General features: G+C 40.0%; 3 protein-coding genes and 3 long non-coding RNA genes across 6 annotated transcripts in view; 4 read left to right on the top strand and 2 right to left on the bottom strand.

Moving 5' to 3' along the window:
* LOC103518747 (uncharacterized protein F13E9.13, mitochondrial) overlaps positions 1-11,050 on the top strand; it is a 17,224-nt gene extending 6,174 nt beyond the window's left edge. Inside the window, exons 2-8 of the mRNA XM_008483830.3 lie at positions 1,630-2,101; positions 2,596-2,678; positions 3,721-3,861; positions 7,793-7,992; positions 9,081-9,208; positions 9,783-9,903; positions 10,293-11,050. Of these exons, the coding sequence (XP_008482052.1) occupies positions 2,029-2,101; positions 2,596-2,678; positions 3,721-3,861; positions 7,793-7,992; positions 9,081-9,208; positions 9,783-9,903; positions 10,293-10,368 (822 nt within the window). The 5' untranslated portion in view covers positions 1,630-2,028 and the 3' untranslated portion in view covers positions 10,369-11,050. The remainder of the gene's footprint in view (positions 1-1,629; positions 2,102-2,595; positions 2,679-3,720; positions 3,862-7,792; positions 7,993-9,080; positions 9,209-9,782; positions 9,904-10,292) is intronic.
* LOC103518752 (FYVE, RhoGEF and PH domain-containing protein 1) lies at positions 10,484-16,377 on the bottom strand. Its single transcript, XM_026830470.1, has 8 exons — positions 16,227-16,377; positions 14,506-14,597; positions 13,928-14,102; positions 13,400-13,563; positions 12,714-12,983; positions 12,140-12,268; positions 11,623-11,821; positions 10,484-11,276 (listed from the first exon to the last, which is right to left on the bottom strand). The coding sequence occupies exons 1-8, from the start codon at positions 16,375-16,377 to the stop codon at positions 11,050-11,052; spliced, it is 1,407 nt and encodes a 468-aa protein (XP_026686271.1). The 3' UTR covers positions 10,484-11,049.
* Positions 16,378-16,382: 5 nt separating this feature from the next.
* LOC103518751 (aurora kinase B-like) lies at positions 16,383-19,616 on the top strand (the record flags this gene model as incomplete). The annotated part of the gene is made up of 5 exons (XM_026830469.1): positions 16,383-16,600; positions 17,377-17,565; positions 17,737-17,851; positions 17,922-18,001; positions 19,340-19,616. Coding segments are annotated over 5 exons (858 nt in total), but the record flags the coding sequence as incomplete, so codon positions are not given.
* A 969-nt stretch (positions 19,617-20,585) lies between these two features.
* Positions 20,586-21,382, top strand: LOC113471357. Its single transcript, XR_003394088.1, has 2 exons — positions 20,586-20,819; positions 21,218-21,382. It is a non-coding gene; the product is annotated as an uncharacterized LOC113471357 (long non-coding RNA).
* Positions 21,383-21,882: 500 nt separating this feature from the next.
* Positions 21,883-22,904, bottom strand: LOC113471358. The gene is made up of 2 exons (XR_003394089.1): positions 22,776-22,904; positions 21,883-22,575 (listed from the first exon to the last, which is right to left on the bottom strand). It is a non-coding gene; the product is annotated as an uncharacterized LOC113471358 (long non-coding RNA).
* Positions 22,837-23,077, top strand: LOC113471356. Its single transcript, XR_003394087.1, has 2 exons — positions 22,837-22,932; positions 22,997-23,077. It is a non-coding gene; the product is annotated as an uncharacterized LOC113471356 (long non-coding RNA).
* Positions 23,078-26,448: the final 3,371 nt, after the last annotated feature.

Raw genomic sequence — 26,448 nt, 5'->3', positions numbered from 1 at the left:
CTGGTTAGGAAGGTCAGTGTAGGTGGTTTTGATTTTGCAGAAATAATGAGCGGTATGAGGTCAGAAGGCTAAGTCCTGATAATATACACTGATGGGGCATTAGTAACTTTCACATTGGCAGCTATCATAAGTATAATACTTTTTAACTCATATTATGAAAAAGTCAAATGTTCCGAGAGGCGAGAGATATCAGGGCCAACATTGTATTGGTTTGGTCAAACAGGATATTCCAGCCAGGAAAAAGCTAGGCCCTGGTAGGCTGTGAGCTTGACAACCTGCTGGCTGCAGAGGTATGGAGGGAGTTTTATTTCGAAAAAAAAAAAAAGAAACTTCTTACCTTTTTCTTCGCTTCTTTTCCTTTTTTGGTCTTTTACCCCTTGTTACTCTCCAATGATGGTAGAAATATTACTCATGGGGTAGAATGACACATACATACTGAAGCGGCAATGTCTCTCTGAATTAGATTGGCAATTCAAGAAGAAGTATAAGTCGAAGACTGATTGGGTCAGTTTCGCTGTACCCAATGATAGGTAAGACCGTAAGGATTCACTTTATGAGACAAGTATGGGGATTAGGGGATCCACTGGGGGGAGGCTTAAACAGTGGCTCTTAATTGTAGATTGAGAAATGCTCAGGCACTTTTGTGCCAAATTTTTGTGGGACTTCAATGTCACTAATCGTGTAGTAGGTAGGTGATGATGGCAGGCCTGTTCAACAAAGAGTGTACCCTCTATTTGGGCGCAAGCTACCCAATCTAGGGTACGTTGATACGCAGCTGAGTGAGCCAGGCAAAAAAACGTAGCCACACACAACCAGATGGGCCCTCATCCAGAGGCTACCACAAACCAAGACCATTGCTTTAACTTCACTGAGCGCAGTTGATTGATGTGTTCAACATATATCACCCGTGGCTAAAATTGTAAGGTAACATTTATTACTAAAGTAATTATTAGCCAATATATATTTTAGAGTCTTGTTTACAACAGTTCTAAGGAACAGGCCACCTTAGTTAGCTTGGAGGGTACCTAGTAGCACCCTGCCTTGTAAGTTGCTAAGGTGGGTCCTTCTTCCTGATCCCCTGAATGTTGCCGCATCCGTTTTTAAAATACTACCTATTTGCACTGACTGTTTAATGGCTAATTCAATGAGGTGTGATTGGATTGCCCACTTGAGATAACTTTATCCTATACAGGTAAGGTTTGTTCTTGGCTTTCTACATCTTGTTTCTTCTCTCTTTGCGTTTGGGGTATGGGGTACAATAAGCGCGCGGCAAGAGAGCGTATCAAGTAGATCTGACAGGAATGTGCTTATGAACAGGTGCCCTGTCAGGGCGGGCCTATCTCGGCGGTTATGATTCCTTCTATCAAAAAAAAACTTTAAAAAAAAAAAAAATGAAAACAGTTGGTGTGTTTACTGGTCCCGTTAACACACCAACCAATAGGTCAGAAAGTTAGACCCAGGTAATTTAGTGCCTTGGTAAATGAGTAATAATAATACCCTAACATTATCCTAGTACCCTTAGGTAAAGAGTCAAAAAGGTTGTGTTTGTGTTGCTTGCTCATCATGGATATTCTTAAAAAAAAAAAAAAATATAAACCCTCTACTCTTGAGGGGAAATTGAAGATTGAGGTTAGGTTGATTTCCTTCACAGGAGAAATTTTTTGGTGACAGACTGATAGCTCATCAAAATTCTTGTGGCTGTTGCACAAAAGTTTTAAAGAATTATTTGTAATATAGAGCTCATTGATTTTGTTTATTCTTTAATTTAAAATTCCTTTTAAGATGTTATTATTGCGATAAGATAAGACCTTGTCGGCGAGTCGTATTTACGTTAAAGATAGGTGTACACATTCCATTGGTTTTCCAAGTTGTAAAGCTTTCACTGGACATTTACGCGTATGCCGGATTAAAAATCTTGTCAAAAGCACATTGATGAGACAAAATCAGCACGCTGTAGAAAATTTAGAGCTCAAATTAGAGCTAAATTGGCGATTTTCTAGAGCAGAGTGAAGTTAACCTAAAAATAACATGCTGTCATACCGGACTCTATTTTCGAACGTTACTAGTGTAATTGGAATGATACATGTGAAAAGTTTACCTGGTAAGATGAAAAGACCTTTAAATTATGATTTAAACTTACTTTTTGTTAGTTTTTGGCACGGAAAACGAATATTTTTAATAAAATTAGTAACGAATGGCCACGGGTAAAAAATTAAGGGGAGCGAAGGAGGCGAAACTGCAGCAATCATTTTCAAGATGGCGCATTTTGAAAACAAACTCCAAAGAGGAAAAAAAAATCATGGAAAAGATTCGTTTACAAGAGGCGATAATCGAGTTTGGGGGTTCTCATCTTTTCGAGTTCGATACGTACCTGTCTAGGTACCAAAATTAAGGGGAGCGAAGGAGGCGAAACTGCAGCAATCATTTTCAAGATGGCGCATTTTGAAAACAAACTCCAAAGAGGAAAAAAAATCATATGGAAAAGATTCGTTTACAAGAGGCGATAATCGAGTTTGGGGGTTCTCATCTTTTCGAGTTCGATACGTACCTACAAGGTACCTACCAAAAAAGTCACATCTTTCATCTGTATTGCAGGTACTCCAAATTACAAGGGAAGTGTTCAAAAAATCATTGACGAAGCATGTTCGGAGGCAGAAATTTATAATCAAACCAAAGTGGTACGTAGGTACCTACCAAAAAAGTCACATCTTTCATCTGTATTGCAGGTACTCCAAATTACAAGGGAAGTGTTCAAAAAATCATTGACGAAGCATGTTCGGAGGCAGAAATTTATAATCAAACCAAAGTGGTACGTACCTATTAGTTACCTATTAGAGTAGGTACCTACGCGAATTTTTTTACACGGTTGGTGGTTCGAGTCGGTACAAGATTTTTTTTATAGGTAGGTTGGTAGTTGGTAGCTATCCACTGAGTCAAACGAATTTTCGTAGGTACCTATTAGTTACCTATTAGAGTAGGTACCTACGCGAATTTTTTTACACGGTTGGTGGTTCGAGTCGGTACAAGATTTTTTATAGGTAGGTTGGTAGTTAGTAACTACCCACTGAGTCAAGCGAATTTACCTTTCTCGTAGGTACCTACTGGCAAAAAAAAGTTTATTAATTTGAGAGGGAAACTTTAGACTCTTTAGAAAGTTCAGAACTTTGTTTGATCCATCGGAAACTGGTGCAATCAATGAACGAATTTTCCTTTCTCGTAGGTACCTACTGGCAAAAAAAAGTTTATTAATTTGAGAGGGAAACTTTAGACTCTTTAGAATTCAGAACTTTTTTTGATCCATTGGAAACTGCAATCAATGCCCCAAAAGGTAAGAAACTCAAGGTAGAAACACACTACCCTCACGTCACGTGACCTCATAAGGGAGTCAGAAAGATGCAATCAATGCCCCAAAAGGTAAGAAACTCAAGGTAGAAACACACTACCCTCACGTCACGTGACCTCATAAGGGAGTCAGAAAGATATGTGGCTCAATTGGAAACTGGTGCAATCAATGCCCCAAAAGGTAGGAAACTCAAGGTAGAAACACACTACCCTCACGTCACGTGACCTCATAGGGAGTCAGAAAGATATGTGGCTCAAAGATTTCCATAATACCTATAGTTGATTTCGTTCACGATGGCTCTAGCTACGTTGCCCTCACGTTAAGTGACATCTTTCCATGAGCTCACGCGACGTGAGGCTTTATTTTTCCACTTCCAGCATGGCGTGATAGTAGAGAACATGCACGATGTACCTTACGTTCTGGAGGCGGAGTCTGGCCCTGAAATAACAGCTAACATGACACGACTATGTGCTGAAATAAGGAAGGTACTGCCCCCGTCAGTACCGGTAGGAGTACAGGTAATACTTTTTACCTGCAGGTTTTGGTACATATGTAGGTACCAAAAGCAAAGAAAACACCCTAAAATAAGTCACAGATTCTAGAAAAGAGGAAAATATTCGATCCAAGCCGAGCGATAATTTTTTAGATACGGTGCAGGGTAGTATTTTGTTCCAAGAGGTTTGATAGGAGACTGTAACTGCTAGGGTCTTATCGTCCCGAAATCGAATAGAGGTGGACGACAGGATAGGAGAAAGCCAGCCGTTCCGAGAACGAACCTTATCCGTTCAGGATAAAATCCTCCCCGGACGGGAATCGAACCCGATATTACATATTTTACATAGGTATAATTTTATTCACTATGGGTATTTTTCCACTTCCAGCATGGCGTGATAGTAGAGAACATGCACGATGTACCTTACGTTCTGGAGGCGGAGTCTGGCCCTGAAATAACAGCTAACATGACACGACTATGTGCTGAAATAAGGAAGGTACTGCCCCCGTCAGTACCGGTAGGAGTACAGGTAATACTTTTTACCTGCAGGTTTTGGTACATATGTAGGTACCAAAAGCAAAGAAAACACCCTAAAATAAGTCACAGATTCTGGCGAATACAATAGTCCGTCCCTTATACCTTTTTTTATTACTATTGTAATAATAAAGGAAGGACGGACTATGGCTCTAGCTACGTTGCCCTCACGTTACGTGACATCTTTCTGACTCCCCATGAGATCACGTGACGTGAGGCTTTATTTTTCCACTTTGTAAAAGAATCGCGATTCTTTTAGAGTCGATTCTTTGAGTCAAATATTTGAAAAGAATCGAGTCGTGGTATTCGAATATTCAAAAAGAGTTGAATATCCCATCCCTAAACCAATAGGTCAGAAAGTTAGACCCAGGTAATTTAGTGCCTTGGTAAATGAGTAATAATAATACCCTAACATTATCCTAGTACCCTTAGGTAAATAGTCAAAAAGGTTGTGTTTGTGTTGCTTGCTCATCATGGATATTCTTCAAAAAATAAACCCTCTATACTCTTGAGGGGAAATTGAAGTTTGAGGTTAGGTTGATTTCCTTCACAGGAGAAATTTTTTGGTGACAGACTGATAGCTCATCAAAATTCTTGTGGCTGTTGCACAAAAGTTTTAAAGAATTATTTGTAATTGATTTTGTTTATTCTTTAATTTAAATTCCTTTTAAGATGTTATTATTGTGATAAGATAAGACCTTGTCGGCATGTCGGCGAGTCGTGTTTACGTTAAAGATAGGTGTACACATTCCATTGGTTTTCCAAGTTGTAAAGCTTTCACTGGACATTTACGCGTATGCCGGATTAAAAACCTTGTCAAAAGCACATTGATGAGACAAAATCAGCACGCTGCAGAAAATTTAGAGCTCAAATTTGATATAAATCGGCGATTTTCTAGAGCAGAGTGAAGTTAACCTAAAAATAACATGCTGTCATACCGGACTCTATTTTCGAACGTTACTTTGAGATAAATCGGCGATTTTCTAGAGCAGAGTGAAGTTAACCTAAAAATAACATGCTGTCATACCGGACTCTATTTTCGAACGTTACCAGTGTAATTGGAATGATACATGTGAAAAGTTTACCTGGTAAGATGAAAAGACCTTTAAATTATGATTTAAACTTACTTTTTGTTAGTTTTTAGCACGGAAAACGGAATATTTTTAATAAAATTAGTAACGAATGGCCACGGGTAAAAAATTAAGGGGAGCGAAGGAGGCGAAACTGCAGCAATCACATTCAAGATGGCGCATTTTGAAAACAAACTCCAAAGAGGAAAAAAAAATCACATGGAAAAGATTCGTTTACAAGAGGCGATAATCGAGTTTGGGGGTTCTCATCTTTTCGAGTTCGATACGTAGGTACCTACATTTTCAAGATGGCGCATTTTGAAAACAAACTCCAAAGAGGAAAAAAAAATCATGGAAAAGATTCGTTTACAAGAGGCGATAATCGATTTTGGGGGGTTCTCATCTTTTCGATACGTAGGTACCTATATAAGTTACCTCCCCTCCTTTTTTTTCACCCCTACCTTCCTGTTTCTCCATAGTACAAAGAGACCCCCCCCCTCATCTTTCTCTCTCTATCTTCTATTCCTCCCTCTCTATTTCTTTCTTTCTCTCTTCTAGAGGAGCTTTGTGTCATTTCACTCCCCTTACCCCCCTCTCCTTTCTCCCTTTTTCTCCCTCTCTCCCTTCCTCCCCTCCTTTTTTTTCCCCCCTACCTTCCCGTTTCTCCATAGTACAAAGACCCCCCCCATCTTTCTCTCTCTATCTTCTATTCCTCCCTCTCTATTTCTTTCTTTCTCTCTTCTAGAGGAGCTTTGTGTCATTGCACTCCCCTTACCCCCCCTCTCCTTTCTCCCTTTTTCTCTCTCTCTCTCTCTTCCAGGGGAGCTTTGTGTCATATGACTGCACTTCCCCTCTATCCCTTTTCGAGCCCTGAACTTTTTCCCCTCTCGTGACGTTCAATATACAGGGTCACCCAGACTTGGGCTTCAAGTAGGTACTGGAAAATATGTGAGACATTGTCGACCCTGGAACGGCTACCTTAGGTTAAAGAAGGAGGAAGAAGAGATAAAAGGAAGACAGGGAGAGAAGAAAGAGATGGAGAGAGATAAAAAAAGAGAGATAGAAGGGGGGAGGGGGAGAGAAAGAGGAGAGAAAAAAAAGACCAACTAACAAAACATGTCATATAGGTACCTATACCTACTGAATTATTCAAGCACCCAAAAATACCTGGAGCCTAGCTTGCTACATTTTACTGTAAATTGTGAAACACAAATCCAATCAGAAATTGATAACATTAATAAAACATTTTCAATACCTAACACCCTGGTTCTTTCCTTTGTGAAAACCCCCACCCTTCCAAACATTCCATATACCACCCATTTGACACCTCCATCCCCCTCCTCTTCCTATTCACCCATAACCTCTACCACCCATTCAGTTTAGTTCCTCAGTACAAAGTTAACGGAGGGGAAATATGAACACCCCCCCCCCATTACTTTCCTTTGTGCAGAAAGCGGAAGTTCCAGATTTCGTAATAGAAAGGGGGAGAAAAAAAGTTTGCACAGTGTTCACTCCTTTTTTCGGAGCCCTCAAAAGCACCTCTGATGGCAGACAGATCAATACTATATTCTGGAGGCGGAGTCTGGCCCTGAAATAACAGCTAACATGACACGACTATGTGCTGAAATAAGGAAGGTACTGCCCCCGTCAGTACCCGTGGGCGTACAGGTAATATTTTTTCACCTGCCTCGGTGGCGCCTTGTAAACAGGAGAATAAAACTGCGGGGTCAATACCGTCCCGTCGTGGCATGTTTTTTTTTTTTTTCGCCAAGATGTTTGATTATGGGATGGAGGGAACTTTAACAAGTAAGTAACAACGAGGTCTTCGTCCCTAAATCGAAGAGCGAAGGGATATAGGACAGGTGAAACCCAGCCGTTTCGAGAACGAACCTTACCTGTTAAAAAGTACACCAAAGGAATATATTATACCTACATGAAAGCCAGCCGTTCCCAGAACGAAACTCATCTAATGTTTAGGATAGAATCCACCCTGAGCGGAAATTAGACCCGCGATCTAGCACAAATGGAAATTTTTTCCTATGAATTTGAGAATTTGGCCACATATATAACAGGTTAGGTGGTAAAGAACCAGGCGTTCTCACCTAGTGGTTACGTTCCACTCAAGTTGGTTTGGTTTCCGTGTCCGTGAGATAGGTGTTGGAAGGATTGGGGGGGTTTATAACCCCCTTGGACGCCCTCAGAAACAATATCTGGGCTTCTTCAGTGACTCAAGAGTTCATTATTAGCCAGCCTAGTTAGCCTTGTAAGCGCTAGGCCGCGGGTTCAATTCCCGCGTTACAGTTCCCTCTGTCAAACCTCTTTTTTTAATGTTCATTATTGCAACCATTTCAGATTCTATCCGGCTGTAACAAGGCGGCCCTGGCCACAGCCCAAGCGGCCGGCCTAGACTTCATTCGGGCCGAGAGTTTCGTGTTTGGCCACATGGCCGATGAAGGCCTCATGAATGCGCAGGCCGGGCCTCTGCTCCGATATAGGAAACAGATTGGGGCCGACAACGTACTCGTGTTTACGGACATTAAGAAAAAACACAGGTGGGTGTCTGTCTTTATTTATTAGTATAAGCGTCTCTCTCTACAACCAGCCGTTCCGAGTATGAACCTGAAATCGAACCTGTCTAAGTGGGACCCTTTTAAATGGGGGAAAAATCGTGGCCTCTTAATTCGTAATTTAATTGGAAAACACGAAACCTGGATAAACGGGGAAAATTACCGGTCCCTTGGATTACCGAGCTGCTCCGATATAGGAAACAGATCGGGGCCGACAACGTACTCGTGTTTACGGACATTAAGAAAAAACACAGGTGGGTGTCTGTCTTTATTTATTAGTATAAAGCGTCTCTCTCTACAACCAGCCGTTCCGAGTACGAACCTGAAATCGAACCTGTCTAAGTGGGACCCTTTTAAATGGGGGGAAAAATCGTGGCCTCTTAATTCGTAATTTAATTGGAAAACACGAAACCTGGATGAACCGGGAAAATTGCCGGTCCCTTGGATTACCGATCTGCTCCGATATAGGAAACAGATCGGGGCCGACAACGTACTCGTGTTTACGGACATTAAGAAAAAACACAGGTGGGTGTCTGTCTTTAATTATTAGTATAAAGCGTCTCTCTCTACAACCAGCCATTCCGAGTACGAACCTGAAATCGAACCTGTCTAAGTGGGACCCTTTTAAATGGGGGGAAAAATCGTGGCCTCTTAATTCGTAATTTAATTGGAAAACACGAAACCTGGATAAACGGGGAAAATTACCGGTCCCTTGGATTACCGAGTAGACAGGTTCGACTGTAATTATTACTATCACTTGAAGAGGGAACTGTTACAACGGACGTCTCATCGTCTCGAAATCGAGGAGAGAACAGGATAGAAGAAAACTGGCCGGTCCAAGAACGAACCTTATTTTCTCTTTAGGAAATTAAACCCGCGACATAGCGCCAAAATAAAAATTAGGTAATTGTGAAATTGTATTGACATTAACAATACAGTTTGTAGTACAGAGATCACTCAATTAATACAATAATATTGTTGGTTGCCCGTGCTTTGCTCCACACACACAGTCGAGTTTACCTTAAGTGGATATAAGACATAGGATTAAGCTCTTAATTTTGTTATAATTTCAGTTCTCACGCCATTACTGCTGATGTAGACATCACGGAGACGGCCAAGGCAGCTTCGTTCTTCCTCAGTGACGGCTTGATTATCACGGGAAACGCCACAGGGGATCCCGCTGATGTTAGTCAACTGATGAGTGAGTACACACTACCCAATGCAGACCATAAAAAATAATTAAATTACAATAAGTACAATTAAAATAATAATCAAAAGAGAGACAAGGAGTAAAATCAGCTAAAGAGAGAGATATTGTATAATATTTAAAAATAAATAATAATTAATAACTGATTTATTGCCGTTCATAATTAATAACTGATTTATTGAAGAAAAAAAAAAGGGTTATCCCATTGAAAACTGAGCACTTTATAATGTGTCACTCTTCGTAGCGTCTGTACCGGTATTTACCCTCGGGGCCACAAAGTGAGTTTAAACTCGTAAAAAAAGAGAGATTTGATAGAGGGAACTGTAACTGCCAAAGTCTTATTGTCCCGAAATCGAACAGAGACAGGATAGGAGAAAGCCAGCCGTTCCGAGAACGAACATTATCCGTTCAGGATAAAATACGCCCCGGGCGGGGATCGAACCCGCGGCCTAGCGCATACATATGTAGTACTCGTTTGTATGTACTAATAAGAAAAACTACTCTTCTACGGAAAACAAACTCTCAAGGGATGAATTTTGAGATCAACTCATCTTTTCTTCTTTCACAGGTGTCAAGAATGCGGTGGACTTACCAATCCTAATCGGTTCAGGAGTGACTAGTGATAATGTAGAACATTACATGACAGCAGATGCTCTCATTATAGGATCTCACTTCAAACAAGGAGGCAGGTAAGTTTATATGAGAGAGAAATATTAAATAAAAATTATAACTAGAACGTTCTTATAATAATAATAAATGGAAAAGATTGTACTTCGGCACCGCTTTCGCATTATATTATATCAAGGCACATTCTTTTACATCCAGGCCCAAAAGTTCGATCAGAAAATTTCCGTCCTGGCCGGGATTTGAACCCACCACCTCCAGGTTGAGAGTCACTGCTCTTGACCACTCAGCCACAGACCACACAGCCAAAAAGATTCTATTCTGACCAACATTTCCGTTTCCTGATAGGTGTATACGTCAAAGAAAAAGCCTTTTGGAAAAAGTAAAACTACACGATCTGTAAAAATATTCCAAAGTAAAAATATAAAATTCATTCCGTGTATTTTTGTTTCAGGTGGCAAAACCCTGTCGACAAAGAAAAAGTATACAAGTTTATGGAAAAAGTCAATAATTTACAACAGCGGGGTTGACACAAAAGATCCCCAAAAGCATATGAACATTAAAAGTTCAAGAAAAAAGTAAAAAAATCTATATAAGAATCGTATAAAGAAATATTGAGCATTAAATACAAGCAAATCGAGAAAACATCGCGTCGCTACAAAAATTTGTTTCATGCGATGCCGATCGATATTATATCGAATATCGATCGCCTGACCGACGCTTCACTTTACAACCTGTAGATTGTCATCAACTTTCGGCAACAGCTAAAGCCGCTATAACAACAACCTGTAGAGGTATATTTTACCTGGACAAATGATATGATTGCACTAATGATAGTATAATTATGTACAACACAAAATATGTAATAAAGAGAGCTGGACAATGGGAATGAGTTTCCAAGATTAACAATAATATATATCTTTTTATATTTCACTCAGTTTCAAAAATGTAAAAAAAAAGTTGTATGTAAAAATACATAACAGATCAGATATTTAAGTAAGGCCAGCCCACTCACTATCAGGTATCAGATAGACCTGACAGACCGGCCTTTTCAGCTGTATTTGTCAGGACTATCTGATAGTGTGTGTGCTCATCAGGTGTTAGGTCTACCTGATAGTGAGTGACTGGCCCAAAGTGGTTGTAGAGATAAAGCGACTGCCACTTCGACAGTCTAAATAAAGCTCTATACTATACCATAGTGTCCTCTCCCCTTACCGTGCACCGCCACTAGGTAGCAGGTATCTCCTCATAGACTCCCCTAGCATGGTCACTACAGTCCTTGCTTGTACCATCAATGTATGTGTGAAGCCCCTCTCATTCTCCTTAGCTCCGGCACTGGTCACAACTTCCTCTGTATTACCATTGGTAGGACCATCCTTTGCACTGTTCAGACTGCTCTTAGAATTGCCATTACTGTTGGAACCATCCTTTGAATTACCTTTAATAATAATAAAAAAGGGGATTTAGCTAATAATAAAATAAATGTTGTTTCTATGTGTTATTATTTCACACCTTTGGTGCTCACTGCACCAAATTTTTCCAAATACATATATCGCAATAATCCAGCTCCCAATGTTTATCTACCATGCTGGCACCGGTCGCTATGCGCATTTATATTACATAGGTAGCTGCTCATTTTTCTCACGAGGCTGAGTGGGCCCCGTAACGGCCAGTCACGGACTCAATCATTTGCATGATACAATTGTTTTTTTACCCCACCGGGAATCGAACCCAGATCTCCCGCGTGCAGTGACCACTACGCCATGGGAGCTGACTTTAATTACCTTTACTGTTGGAACCATCCTTTGAGTTGGCAGCACTGTTCAGACTGCTTGTAGAGTTGGCAACGCTGGATTCTGTGTTGGTGGGCGGAGCTTCTTTGCTTGTTGTAGAGGTGGTGAAGGTACCACTCGGTATGATGGATGAGGAGAGTTTGAGCACTTTCCATGGTGAGTGAAAACCACAGTCTGAGCTGGTGTCTCCCTGGAAAATGATAAAATTGGAATTGACAATTAGTCCAGTAATACTCATTGAGAAAAAGGTGTCCTAAGAATAAAAACTTGTTCTGAATTGAATTACTGTCTTTATAATTTCACAAGTTTCTCCGCACTAGAATGGTAAGTGCTAGGTTGCAAGTTCGATTCCCGCCTGGGACGGATTTTATCACAAACAGTTAAGGATGATTCTCGGAACGGCTGGCTTTTTCCTATCCTATCTTCCTTCTCTCTTCGCTTTCGGGACGATAAGACCTTGGCAGTTATAGTTCCCTCTGGTAAACCTAAAAAAAAATCTTCCACTTACCTGGGAAGATTTTCTCTTGCGTTTTTGCTGTTTGAGGGTCACATGATCTGAGAGCTTGTCCAAATCTTTCCGCTTCAAAGCTTTCTTGGAGCTGTACTTCTTGCGGAGTGTCTGGAACTTGGCCTGATGCTGAAATACAGTAAAAAATATTTGAATAGGACCAATCAATTGGGTTAATCTGAGGCGGGGGTGGGTAGCTTGTCGCCGAATGAAAAGTAAACCCTCCATAAAAAAACTCAACTGTTAGTAGGCGTCCACAACGGAGTCCCGAGCCTCCAGGCCTAGTCCCGACTCGGAAAATAAACCATGTTAACGAATAGAAGCGGCCTCGAGGGAGCATTGACCATATTATACCCCACCATTGCTGAAAATGAAGAAATTGAGCCGAGTATTTTTTCTGCGAGGGTAGATGATTTTGCGTACCTACATTTTTCATTAAAATCTAACCTCAAAAATTTCAATTGTATCTAAAAAGGCAGGATAGGTTCAAGACTACACATTGGTCCATGGCCCCGCGCACCTACATAGTGACCTTAAAACCCCCTATAAAAAGGAGCCACAACTCATAACTTACCTCCTCAATGGTAGTCTTGATAGCATTGAACCACTCGTTTCCCTCTTCGCTAGTCGTGGGCGAGTACAGGATATACGACACATTCTGACATCTCAGATTGAACAGGCCCTGTTTAAACAAGAGCTTGGTCACCGTGCATTTAGATACGGGCAGGACGCGTTCACATCGCAGCTTCTCGTTCACTTTCCACTCCTTGCAGTACAGAATCATGTCGGTGAGAAGGACGATGTATACGGCGCTTGCCTTCTTGCTGCCGCCTTTCATACTCATCTGGAAAACAAGTGTACCAACATTGAACTGTGGAGTTCATTTCGAAAGGGGGCCCCTAGGAAGCTTCCACAGACCCAAAAGGTCCTTTTTTTCAGTATTATTATTTTAAAGTAAGGAAACTGCAATAGCGCAGGGGTCTTATAGTCCTGAAATCGAAGAGAGGAGAAAGCCAACCGTTCCGAAAACGAACCTTATCCGTTTTAGGATAAAGTTCGACTCTGGCGGGACTCGAACTCGCGATCTACCACTTACGAGGCTAGGCTGGTTACTTAATTAAACAAATGTTAATAGATGAAGTGAAAAAAAGAAGCTAAATGAACTAGAAACTTAAACAGATAAAAATCAGATCATTTCTTCTATACCTACTAAAAAAAAAATCCTCGTCAGTTAAGTAGGTATGTGATCTTCAGCCTTACCTTCATAAGGGTGCCCTCACGCACTAGCTGTCTCCCGGGAACCACAATAGTTGGTTTTCCTCCCGCCAGATTTCTCTGCACCTCCACCAGTCGTGTCATGTGTTGCTGATCCAACACTTGCTGGTTAATATGATCTGTGGTTGATGTTACCAACTCGAGGGCCTCTGAAATTGGAAGAACGAATTTGCTTTAACAATTCAAAACCAAACACATAGGTACATTCGTAGTTTTTTTTTTTTTTTTGAGATATATGATAGAGAGAACTATAATTGCTAGGGTCTTATCGTCCCGAAATCGAAGAGAGAAGGAAGACATGATAGGGGAAAGGCAACCGATCCGAGAACGAACCTTATCCCTTCAGGATAAAATCCACCCCGGACGGGAATCGAGCCCGCGGCCTAGCGCTTACAAGGCAGACGTGCTACCAACCAAGCTAATCAATGTTGTGTGAGGCTAGTAACCAATGGGTGACCATCTGGACAATCACATGTTGCTGGAAAAAAAAAGTAAAACCAATAATCTGCTTACTCAAAACACTAGCATGATGTGGATGATCAGGTGTTGTAAAACCAAGAACTTCCTTGAGTAATAATCTATATCGTGGCACTCTTTGAATAGGTGTGATGAGAAGAGCAGTGATCTTGCTAGACACTTCAGGCCGGCTCTCTTGTTTCGATATGAACGAGCAAAGTTTCTTGTTGCTCTCGGAAAAAAAAAAAAAAAAAAAAAAAAAAAAAAAAAAAAACACAGACCAAGTCATGGGATTGCATTCTATAGTTCTGAGTTTGATTCCAGAGTCATTTGTCTTGAAGCTTGCCCCAACAGCTAATTATTTACAAACCATTATACACAAGTAATCCATAAGAGTCATCATACCTTTATGAGAATATCCAGTTGATGTAGATAAGATTGCTCTGAAACAATGATCTCTTCAATTATCTTGGTTCTCATTTTGTTTTTCCATTGATTGTTGTTTTCTTCAATGTGTCTGTCCAGATCTGTAATAACTGAAAATTCAAAACATTAGGTAGGTACCTATAAGTTGAGTTTTAAAGAGATGAATGATTAATGCAAGTATTAATGAAAGAATTATGCAGCAAGGTAACTGAAACAATGATCTCTTCAATTATTTTGGTTCTCATTTTGTTTTTCCATTGATTGTTGTTTTCTTCAATGTGTCTGTCCAGATCTGTGATAACTGAAAATTCAAAACATATCATAAGGAATAAGTTAGGTTTCAAGGGGGTGAATGATTGATGCAAGTGTAAGTTAAGGGATCATCTAATAAGGTAATGGGATCATGCTTCACCAGTTGAGCTCTTGGGGGAGCCGGGAGCTCATAATCCCATGTCATATTTTTTCCAATATTATTCTTCTCTGTTGAAGATATACTCATGTTACTAGGAAGTTCTGTAATCAGTATCTGCTTGTGAAAAGACAGTAATATTTCAGACAAGTTTGACAAAATGCACTTTTGTATTTACACCTACAGATATCTACTTAGGACTTTAAACTCTTGGGAGTAAGCAAGGTAATGAGATCATCCTTCACCAACTTAGCTCTTAATGAGTCCTTATTCCCATGTCATTTTTTTCCAATATTATTCTTCTCTGTTGAAGATATACTTATGTTACTAGGAAGTTCTGTAATCAGTATCTGCTTGTGAAGACAGTAATATTTTTTCAGACAAGTTTGACAAAATGCACTTTTGTATTTCACCTGCAGTTCTACTTTAGACTTTTACTCTCGGGACAGAGCCAAGTGTATTAAATTTGATACTCACATTTATTTTTTGTCTTCACAGACAGGATTGAGTTCTGATTGATGACCTTCCTCAGTTCTTTACTCAGGGGAGTACTTTGAGGAGTTTTTGGGGGAGAAATAATGCTGTCATTGATGTGTTTCTTCAGACGTAAACTTCTTCGGACAGACATTGTGCCACTTTTGTTACTGGGTGGCTTGGAATGGATGTGGTGCACAACTTGAAAAAGAGAAAAATAAGAACTTTTTTATTTTTTGTCTTCACAGACAGGATTGAGTTCTGATTGATGACCTTCCTCAGTTCTTTACTCAGGGGAGTACTTTGAGGAGTTTTTGGGGGAGAAATAATGCTGTCATTGATGTGTTTCTTCAGACGTAAACTTCTTCGGACAGACATTGTGCCACTTTTGTTACTAGGTGGCTTGGAGTGGATGTGGTGCACGTGCCCAGGGAGAACTGAAAATTGCCGACTTTGGTTGGTCCGTGCACTCGGCTTCCTCCACGTAAGTAAACAGTGAACTATTTGTTGCCAAAGCATGCTTTTTTATTTGTAAGGCGCCTTGAAGTAATGACAAAGTGGTTCCAAGGTACAATAGTTAGAAAAAAAGGGGGAACTGCAATAACAGAGGTCTTATCGTCGCGGAATCGAAGAGAGAAGGAAGACAGGATACTAAAAAGTCAGCCGTTTCTTAACCTTATGTAGGATAACTTTCGCCTCGGGTGGGAGTTAAACCCGCGACCTAGCGCTAACGAGGCAGGCGCCCTACCTTCCAAGTTAACTACGCTGGTTTGTGTAAGTACAGCAAGGTAATGAGATCATCCTTCACCAACTTAGCTCTTAATGAGTCCTTATTCCCATGTCATTTTTTTCCAATATTATTCTTCTCTGATGAAGATATACTTATGTTACTAGGAAGTTCTGTAATCAGTATCTGCTTGTGAAGACAGTAAACAGTAATATTTTTTCAGACAAGTTTGACAAAATGCACTTTTGTATTTCACCTGCAGTTATACTTTGGACTTTTACTCTTGGGACAGAGCCAAGTGTATTAAATTTGATACTCACATTTATTTTTTGTCTTCACAGACAGGATTGAGTTCTGATTGATGACCTTCCTCAGTTCTTTACTCAGGGGAGTACTTTGAGGAGTTTTTGGGGGAGAAATAATGCTGTCATTGATGTGTTTCTTCAGACGTAAACTTCTTCGGACAGACATTGTGCCAAGCTGAAACCAAGACCAGTGCTCCACAGATTAAAGTTGAGCCAGATAGTGAGACTGTTAAAGAACCCAATGTTCCACCCAAACAACAGGTGGAACCTAAAGTTAGAAAGGAGGAAAGTGAACAACCCAAAGTTAGAACGGAAAACAAGCCACTGACCAGTGAAGAAGAAAAGAAAAGAGAATCGGATAAGAGCATGGGACTGACAACTAACACCAAGTGAGTTTGTAAATTTAAATAATAATGATGGAAAAAACAAGCACGGTATTTGTTATTACCAAGGAATTGGGAATATGATTTTAGAAACATTTCAGTTCCTTATTAAAAATAAATATAGAGTGAATTATGAGGGTGGTTTATGAATTAACTGGATTCAAACCACAAACCTCCAGACCTCTAACTAACCACACCACTATTGTTTCTGAGTATCCAAAGACTTCTAAATCCTTCCAACACTGTAATTCCGGCCACTCGTTCTCAGACCATCTGACAGACCTTAATCTGTTGGAATGTGTGTAGCAGAAAAAGTGCCAGAGCTTCACAGAAAAACCTTCAGACCAAGTTCTCTCAGACTTGGTCTGAAGATTTGGCCCTAAGACCTCCCTAACCTTCTGGGAGGTTCTTTGGATTTAAAAAAAAAAAAAAAAAAAAAAAAAAAAAAAAAACACAGACCAAGTCATGGGATTGCATTCTATAGTTCTGAGTTTGATTCCAGAATCATTTCTGTCTTGAAGCTTGCCCAAACAGCTAATTATTTACAAACCATTATACATAAGTAATCCATAAGAGTCATCATACCTTTATGAGAATATCCAGTTGACAATGTGTGTAGCAGAAAAAGTGCCAGAGCTTCACAGAAAAACCTTCAGACCAAGTTCTCTCAGACTTGGTCTGAAGATTTGGCCCTAAAACCTCCCTAACCTTCTGGGAGGTTCTGTGGGGGGGAGAAATGGAATTTAAACATCATCCCTAAACGTTTATTATTTCTTTTTCAGGGATAAGAGATGGAGCCTGATTGACTTCGACATTGGGAGACCTCTGGGCAAAGGCAAATTCGGGAACGTCTACCTAGCTCGGGAGAAATCGTCCAAGTTCGTGGTTGCTCTTAAGGTTCTGTTCAAAGCTCAGATTCTGGAGTCCGAAGCTTCACAGAAAAACCTTCAGACCAAGTTCTCTCAGACTTGGTCTGAAGATTTGGCCCTAAGACCTCCCTAACCTTCTGGGAGGTTCTGTGGGGGGAGAAATGGAATTTAAACATCATCCCTAAAAAACCTCCCTAACCTTCTGGGGGGTTCTGTGGGGGGGAGAAATGGAATTTAAACATCATCCCTAAACGTTTATTATTTCTTTTTCAGGGATAAGAGATGGAGCCTGATTGACTTCGACATTGGGAGACCTCTGGGCAAAGGCAAATTCGGGAACGTCTACCTAGCTCGGGAGAAATCGTCCAAGTTCGTGGTTGCTCTCAAGGTTCTGTTCAAAGCTCAGATTCTGGAGTCCGAGTCGGGAGAAATCGTCCAAGTTCGTGGTTGCTCTCAAGGTTCTGTTCAAAGCTCAGATTCTGGAGTCCGAGGTGGAACATCAGCTGAAACGAGAAATCGAAATTCAAACTCATTTAAGGTACTTCAATCTCTCTAGCTCTTTTACTTGTGTTTCGCCACGGGTTTGTGTTTGAATATTTTAGTGGAAAAAAGTACTTGGGTAAATAGATCCGCACCTGAAGTCGGTCGCGCTACGCACTCTATCCTGGCTTCGCACCTAAAAGGAACGCTATGCAATCGGATCTCTTGATAAACAAGAGAACGTAGGTTTATCCTAGCTGAGACATGAAATTTTGTCCTCATTTGAGAATTAGACCACATAACAATGGAGTTCCAAAAGTTAGGTGATAGAGAATACCTTGGGCTCCATACAGAGAGGAGTGGAGAGCATAAAGCTTTTTGCTCTCCACTCCTCTGTTAGCCTTGGGCTTTACACAGTCTATATGTTTTTCATTTCTTTCCAGACACATGATCAGGTGTTGTAAAACCAAGAACTTCCTTGAGTAATAATCTGTATCGTGGCACTCTTTGAATAGGTGTGATGAGAAGAGCAGTGATCTTGCTAGACACTTCAGGCCGGCTCTCTTGTTTTGATATGAACGAGCAAAGTTTCTTGTTGCTTTCGGAAATATTCTGAAATCAAAAGAAAATGGAGGGATAAGTTTATTTTATTATTATTATTATTTTTTTTTTAGCATTTATTTTGAGAGGGGACTAACATCTTAGATCTTTGCCCCTAGATTTATTTTTTTCTTTTGAAAATAATAAATATTTCTCAACACAAAACAATACCAGCATGCTTTATTGAGGGTAGCCATCAAATAGTTTTAGGTATCATAGGGGCCATGTTCCAACAACATTTTCTTGTTGAGTTCTTCAGTGCACTGAACCAGTAGTTGTGCAATGGAGTGAGTCTATCAGTTCACTTAACTATGTATGTACTTTTGATCTATTTCTGGAGCGACTTGAGATTTGATTATGACTCCTAAAAAAGGACCTGTTGAGGTTGTTTACCTGTAAGATCTGCAAGACACTGTTGTAATTGTATGCATACAGAGCGCCTTGAAGTAATGACAAAGTGGTTCCAAGGTACAATATTTAGAAAAAAAGGGGGAACTGCAACAACAGAGGTCTTATCGTCGCGGAATCGAAGAGAGAGGGAAGACAGGATACTAAAAAGTCAGCCGTTTCTTAAACTTATGTAGGATAACTTTCGCCTCGGGTGGGAATTAAACCTAGCGCTAACGAGGCAGGCGCCCTACCTTCCAAGTTAACTATGCTGGTTTGTGTTGAATTATTTAATTCAATTCCGTTAATAACAAATATAAAAGTACATCTAACTCTATTTAATTCCCCCCTCCCTTTTGAGTAAAAAATAAATAATTTATATGTAATTAAAAAAACTTGCTTGTTTCAGTCGTAAAACCCTGTGTGGTACGCTGGACTATCTGCCTCCCGAGATGGTGAAAGGCACCGAGCACGGCCCTAACGTGGACATATGGAGTCTGGGAGTTCTCTGCTATGAGCTCCTAGTGGGACATCCTCCCTTTGAGGCGGCCTCCTATGAGGAGACCTACGCTCGAATATTGAAGGCCAAATATACGTTCCCCGAGTACGTTTCGAGCCCGGCCCGAGACCTCATTGAGAAGGTGAGACTTCAAATTTATCACTAATAATAATGGCTAGGACCAGAATCAAAGTTTTTTTTCTCCAAGTGGTTTGACAGAGGGAACTGTAACTGCCGAGGTCTTATCGTCCCGAAATCAAAGAGATTTAAGTTTTGCTCCCATTATTATTTTTAAGAATCACATATGACCTTGTTGCTAAATAATTATTTTTAAGGATTGACAGAGGGAACCGTAACAACGCGGGTGTCACCCTCCCGAAATCAAAAAGAGAAGGAGGACAAGATGAGAGAATGCTCCGAGAACAAACCTTATTCCTCCTATGAGGAGACCTACGCTAGAATATTGAAGGCCAAATATACGTTCCCCGAGTACGTTTCGAGCCCGGCCCGAGACCTCATTGAAAAGGTGAGACTTCACATTTATCACTAATAATAATGGCTAGGACCAGAATCAAAGTTTTTTTTCTCCAAGTGGTTTGATAGAGGGCGAGGTCTTATCGTCCCGAAATCAAAGAGATTTAAGTTTTGCTCCTATTATTATTTTTAAGAATCACATATGACCCATCTAGAACACTCTTAAAGTAAGTTTTTCCTCTTATATAGAAATTTTGAGTAAATTTGCCATTGACGCGCCTTATGCATAATTACCAGAACTTTTATAACTACAGAGCAGAGGTTTTATTTTAAGGTAAGTTTTACCTTTTGAATTTATAATTTTTTCAACTTTGGGACTTTGGCCCTTGGCCCTTTTGAAAGTTTTTGATTTTAAGATTTTTGAACTTCTTTTCATTTGAAAACATAACCTCAAACTCAAAATTGGGCAACGGTTTTCGGCAAGGATCTTTTCACACGATGCGAAGCGTTTCGATTTTTCAGTGACAGCCATTAATCGATTTCTGGTTACCGATACCGATATTTCAAATAATCGAAATCGAAATATCGAAAACAGTGACAGCCATTAATCGATTTCTGGTTACCGATACCGATATTTCAAATAATCGAAATCGAAATATCAAAAAGTTCATTTTTAAAAAAAATCCTGGAAAATGTGACCGTTAATACCTGTGCATAAATTGAATTTTCATCTTTTTTATCCTCTTAACTTTAGGATTATAGCAATTTTCTGTGATTTTTCTCTCCTGTTTATAATGGAACTTTAGTTTGTACTTTGTAGTTAGTTTTCTGTCCATTTCTAAACGAGGGAGCTTGGTTTTCAAATCTTTCATTGGAGACTCCATTCAGCCTGTATTGTTCTTCATTCAAAAGAAAGGTAAAACATTCACAACCACCCTACTCTACTCAACAACTGACCCCGACCTCATAAATATTCTGTTGTAAATGAAAGAACCATAATTTTGAAGTAATTATCTACTTGAAAAAAAAAAGAGTTCAAGAAATCAGTGAATGGGGAAGCACTACTACACTTTCTTTTCCTGAAAAACTGAAGTCAAGTGTCTCTAGGTATTGCTGACAAAGTGCCCAAGGGAAAAGAAATTGGTAAGTTGGTTTAAGATTCATTGAAATTGAAAGGTCACTTTTATAACCCAAACTTGCACTGAAAGACACCCCGTAAGAACAATATCTCCAAAGAACTGCAGTAGGTTAACCAAAAGAAATCAAACTAGTGAATCATTGTTTATATCTTTACTTTTTCTTTTCAAATTCCAGATATTGATGAAACTATTTTAACAAGATGAGTAGTTTCACAGGTAAAGAGAATCTGGCTAGCCGTCTGAGAGCAGAAGCCATTCGTTCCCGGTCCAAATCTAAAGAAAGATTTGATGTGCCACTATCAAGAGATCTTACCAACTCTCAGAGAACCAATTACCTACAGAAAAACACAAATAATGCTCCAGATTTGATACCCAAGATAAAACCAACTTTAAGTTCAAGTTCAAACAATGATAAAGGGTTCCTATCCAAAAGACCATCAATGGCACTATCTTCAAAGTCATCGTCAACATCAAATTTGAAATGTGATAAAAGAGACAGTTGAAAACTAATTCTGGCTGAACTGTTTTGTGCCTATTGTCCTACTAAATGGTAATATTGTTATTGTTAAGGCTACTCGAGAGTTGAGCCGGGCTATCTTGTAAGCTACTTCTCGCGGGCTATCTTGTAAGCTACTTCTCGCAAGTCTCAAAACGCTAATAGAACGCCCAAAGTCCTCTGTAAGTCTTGAAATGCTAATAAAACGCTCCAAATGCCAAGTACTGAACTGATATTTATAATTGTATCTATCCTATTCTATTATGGACTACTAACGTGTAATAAAAATGTATTTTTTTAGGAATTATTATACAAATATAGGAAATATTAATTGCATACAAACGTGTGTGTCTCATTTGTAAAGGTAAGGTATTTATTTCTATAAAAGTTACAAAGACGTGATAATCTGTCCTCAAAACTAGGAGGACAAAGCAGCACTCACAGTTAAATGTCCCGAATACGTTCTAGACGGGACGTACCCTTTCAGCTACACCTTAAGTTGCTAAAACAACAATAATAATGATTATTTATACTGCTCGCATAGGACTGAAAAGTCCCTTTACTCCAGCAGTAGGCTACTACTATTATTGTGGTCAAATTCTCAAATTATATTGAGGATAAAATTCCTTACCTCGGCTGGGATTGAACCCACGCCCTCCTGTTTACCAGGCGAACGCCTTGACCACTACACCACCGAGGCAGGACGTGGGACAATGGGACATATAAGTGGTAGGACATGATAGGAACAATGGGACATATAAGTGTGCGTGCTCCTTTAACAGAACTCTGAGAGAGAAAAAGCTCGGGTATTTACATCCAAATTTGAGTAGCTTGAAATACTTTTGACACAAGTTTAATTAAATAGTAAAAATATATTTGTTTAGAAAAGAAAAATTCTGCAGTTGACTGAAAAGGCTTTGTCGTTGCCAAGTGGTCACATGCGTGATAGGAACAGGAACAATAGGGTTCTTCGTGAAACCCAGGGTGGTTGCTTTTGGCTAGAAAATTTTTACGAGTGGATACCCTTCGCACTCAACCTTTGCCAATTCTTCAGCAAGGGAAATTTCAGGCTGGTATCCTCCCTCTCCCAGCCAGCGACGCGACGCTTAGCTTTGTTTAGAAAAGAAAAATTCTGCAGTTGACTGAAAAGGCTTTGTCGTTGCCAAGTGGTCACATGCGTGATAGGAACAGGAACAATTGGGTTGTGAAACCCAGGGTGGTTGCTTTCGGCTAGAACCTTTGCCAATTCTTTAGCAAGGGAAATTTCAGGCTGGTATCCTCCCTCTCCCAGCCAGACTGTTCCTGACTCCTGGATGTAATTTCATCCTAGGACTACAAGCGACGCGACGCTTAGCTAGACCACTTAGCTACGAAATATTAAAAAAATTGTAAAGGTGTGTCTACACTAGAGTCGATCGATATCGCCTGAATGAAACCCACATATAAAAAAATGTAAAGGTGTGTCTACACTAGAGTCGATCGATATCGCCTGAATGAAACCCACATAATTAGGCAAGATTAAAGGATATTTTACCAGCCTAGTTAGCTTGGATGTAGTGCTTCTGTCTTGTAAGCGCTAGGTCGCGGGTTCGATTCCCGCCTAGGGTGAAAAAAATAGGATATTTTTTCTGTCTGGGTCTGACAGGGTTCTCCAAAGAGATCACTTCTAAACAACCATTCAAGTCTGTAAAATTTTGGTGGTATGATGATGTCAATCGACCAGTGTCCGACGCTGCTTAAGATTCAAGTTAAATACTAAATAGTTTCATAAGAAGATAATCTATACGCTATGTACAATACATACAAGACAACAACACACACATGAAGTCAGCACTAACGAAAGGCGCTTTCTGATTGGTTGAAAGGTTTTCGAACCTATGGGGTCCATTAGACTGGTTAGAGTTGGCTGTTTATAGTCCCACAGCCAGTTAAGAAGCTAATATATTTTCATATTCGCTGTGAGAACCTCATGTTTGTTGGTTTAATGTGTTTGAGGACTCAGTCTTCTTCGTCTTCCACATCCCCATCATCCTGAACATCTGGCATGTGTATATTGGACAAGAGATCTCGCATAGCGTCTATCAGAGAATTCACACTTCGTCTCAAATCTACGGAGGCAGATGCCACTCCTCCTGCTCCTGCTGCATCACCTTCATTGCCACCGCCACCAGCTTCGATCCTGCGGAAATAATGAAAATTTGTGAAATATAGCATAATAATATAGCAAGACAATTCCGTAACAGTCTCATACTCGTATATAGGGAAGAAAATGCAAGCATTACACAATAGTAGACATACCTCGCGAGGTGTAAATCCACGTTAACATGAGGTTTTTGAACAAATAAATAAATGCCGTTTCTTTGTGTTATCATATCACAACTTTGGTGCTCACTGCAGCATTTTAGGATTTTTCAAATATTTCAATAATCCTAACACCCAATGTTTATCTACCCTGCTGGCACCCGTCGCTAGAAGTAATTAAAAGGTGTTAAACATAAATAAATAAATAAATGCCGTTTCTTTGTGTTATTATATCACAATAATCCAGATCTCAATGTCTACCTACCATGCTGGCACCGGTCGCTTTGATATTGTACATAGCTACTCATTTTCCTCACGAGGTTGAGTGGCCCCCGCAGCAGCCAGTCATGGAGTCAATCATGATACAAATTTTTTGACCCCGCCGGGAATTGAACCAGGGTTTCCCGCGTGCAAGACCAGCGCCGTGACCACTACACCACGGGAGCTGACTCCTGAGAGAAATCTGAGAAATAATTTAAGGTGGGCTAAAAAAAAAAAAAACAGACTTACCCTGGTTGTATTACATCAGGCAAGGCAGCCGCTTCCTGTGCTACGTTGAACGTAGGCATGAAGCTACGAAAGAATATGGATAGTGTGTGTGGATTATCTATCACGCTAATGCGATTAGTGCTGGGGCGGGTGTACAGATTGACCGAGTCAAGAGGAGGCAGAGGATCGAAACTGAAGATTGGAGATCGGGAGTCCTGGATACAAAACAAAATTATTAGTAAACAAGAAGAAAAAAAAAAAAAAAAATCGAAATCGAAATCTGAAGTCAAAACAGCGAAAAAGTTCATTTTTTTCTTGAAGAGGTTTGCTAGAGGGAACTGTAATTACCAAGGTCTTATCGTCCCGAAATCGAAGAGAGAAGGAAAACAGGGTAGGAGAAAGTCAGCCGTTCCGAGAACGAACGTTATCAGTTCAGGATAAAATCCGCCCCAGGCGGGAATCGAACCCGTGACCGAGCGCTTACAAGGCAGACGCACAAAATGCGCAGAAACGCTTGCGCACAAACAAAGGAAGCGGGAGTCATAAATTATGACGTCATCGCCTACGGGAGCGTATGCCGTGACGTCAAACTTCACGATTTACCGGCATTTTTTTAAATCGATTTATCTCGGTATCTAGAAGTCGTAGAAGAAAAAGAAATATTCCGTTCTTCCTTATTTTTCCTGCTCTATGACTTTGAAACATCACCCAAGTAAGTTGCCATCATTGTTTCTTCTTCATGCATAATAAATAATTATAATTATTACTTCCTCTCTTACCTCGGGAATGATAGCGGTGACATTCTTCACATCGGACAGCACAACGTGTCGTAATATACTCCTCGGTATGGTGGCCTGATAGAGGCGTTGTCTCTTCAGCTTCGCTTCCTCGACACACGGTGCACCTGAGGAAGCAACACAAGCAATGAATTTGCAACCAATTCAGTATACATATTTAAGCTAAAAAAAAGTGTTTACTGTTTAACATAACAGTGAAGGAAGTTTTACTCTCTATTCGGTGACAAACTACCTGCCTTCTGACAATAATAATAATATTGAAGTTTATTTTATATCACATTAACAATAAAATGTTCTTTTGGAATAAATCCCTTTAAGTACTAGAGTACTTTTGGGGAATTCTTCCCTAAACTTTGTTGCTAAATAATTATTTTTAAGGATTGACAGAGGGAAAACCGTAACAACGCGGGTGTTACCCTCCCGAAATCAAAAAGAGAAGGAGGACAAGATAAGAGAATGCTCCGAGAACAAACCTTATCTGTTTAGGATAAAATCCGTCCGTGTCGGGAATCGAACCCCACGACCTAGCGCTTAATGACAGATGCGCTTGTTTTCAAGCTATTTAACAAGGCTGGAGAAATACCTATTCGCCAATTTGACTGTTATGCAGAATCCTTTTTCTAGTTTGACATACTTTTGATCGAGAGCTTCCGTAATTCGTAAGCTTTTAATCGCTCTAACTTTTCAAAAATTTCAATCCTTCGAAATGTGGGTCTATAGAAGAATGCTTCGTGTGAGTTGGGTGGATAACGTGACCAACGTGGAGATCCTCAATCGACTGAAGAAAACAACTGAAATTGTTAAAACAATAAAGACTAGAAAGCTTCAATATCTTGGACATATATCGAGACACCCAGATAAATATGGTATACTGCTTCGTATTCTTAAGGGGAAAGTTAAGGGGAGTAGGGGAAGAGGTAGAAAAAGGAAATCATGGATGCAAAATCTTAGAGAATGGTTCCAGGAATCTAATTCAACGCTGTTTGCTAAAGTGGTGGATAATAATGATTTAGCCAATTTGATCACCAACGTCCAGTAATGGAGATGGCACACTAAGAAGAAGAACGTTTTATAAAGCCCAGTTTTCCCATTTCTTGCCGTTCGCAAATCAACACAAAATTTCAGTAAAAGGACAGGGTAATTATTTAAAGTTAAAACTGGGAGGGAGGTGGTGGGAGTGAGGGAGTGTTTGCTAATTAAATAAAAAATGTAATTACTAAACCGGCGACAATGTTTGCTGTTTGGGGTGGGGGAGTTACATGTATACCTACCACCCCATAAATATTGATATGGATATGGATGGGAGAGGGAGAGAGGGGGGGG

This window comes from Diaphorina citri, unplaced genomic scaffold, assembly GCF_000475195.1.
Source record: "Diaphorina citri unplaced genomic scaffold, Diaci psyllid genome assembly version 1.1 scaffold2342, whole genome shotgun sequence".
NCBI lineage: Eukaryota > Metazoa > Arthropoda > Insecta > Hemiptera > Psyllidae > Diaphorina > Diaphorina citri.
This window is presented reverse-complemented; position numbering and strand designations above follow the sequence as displayed.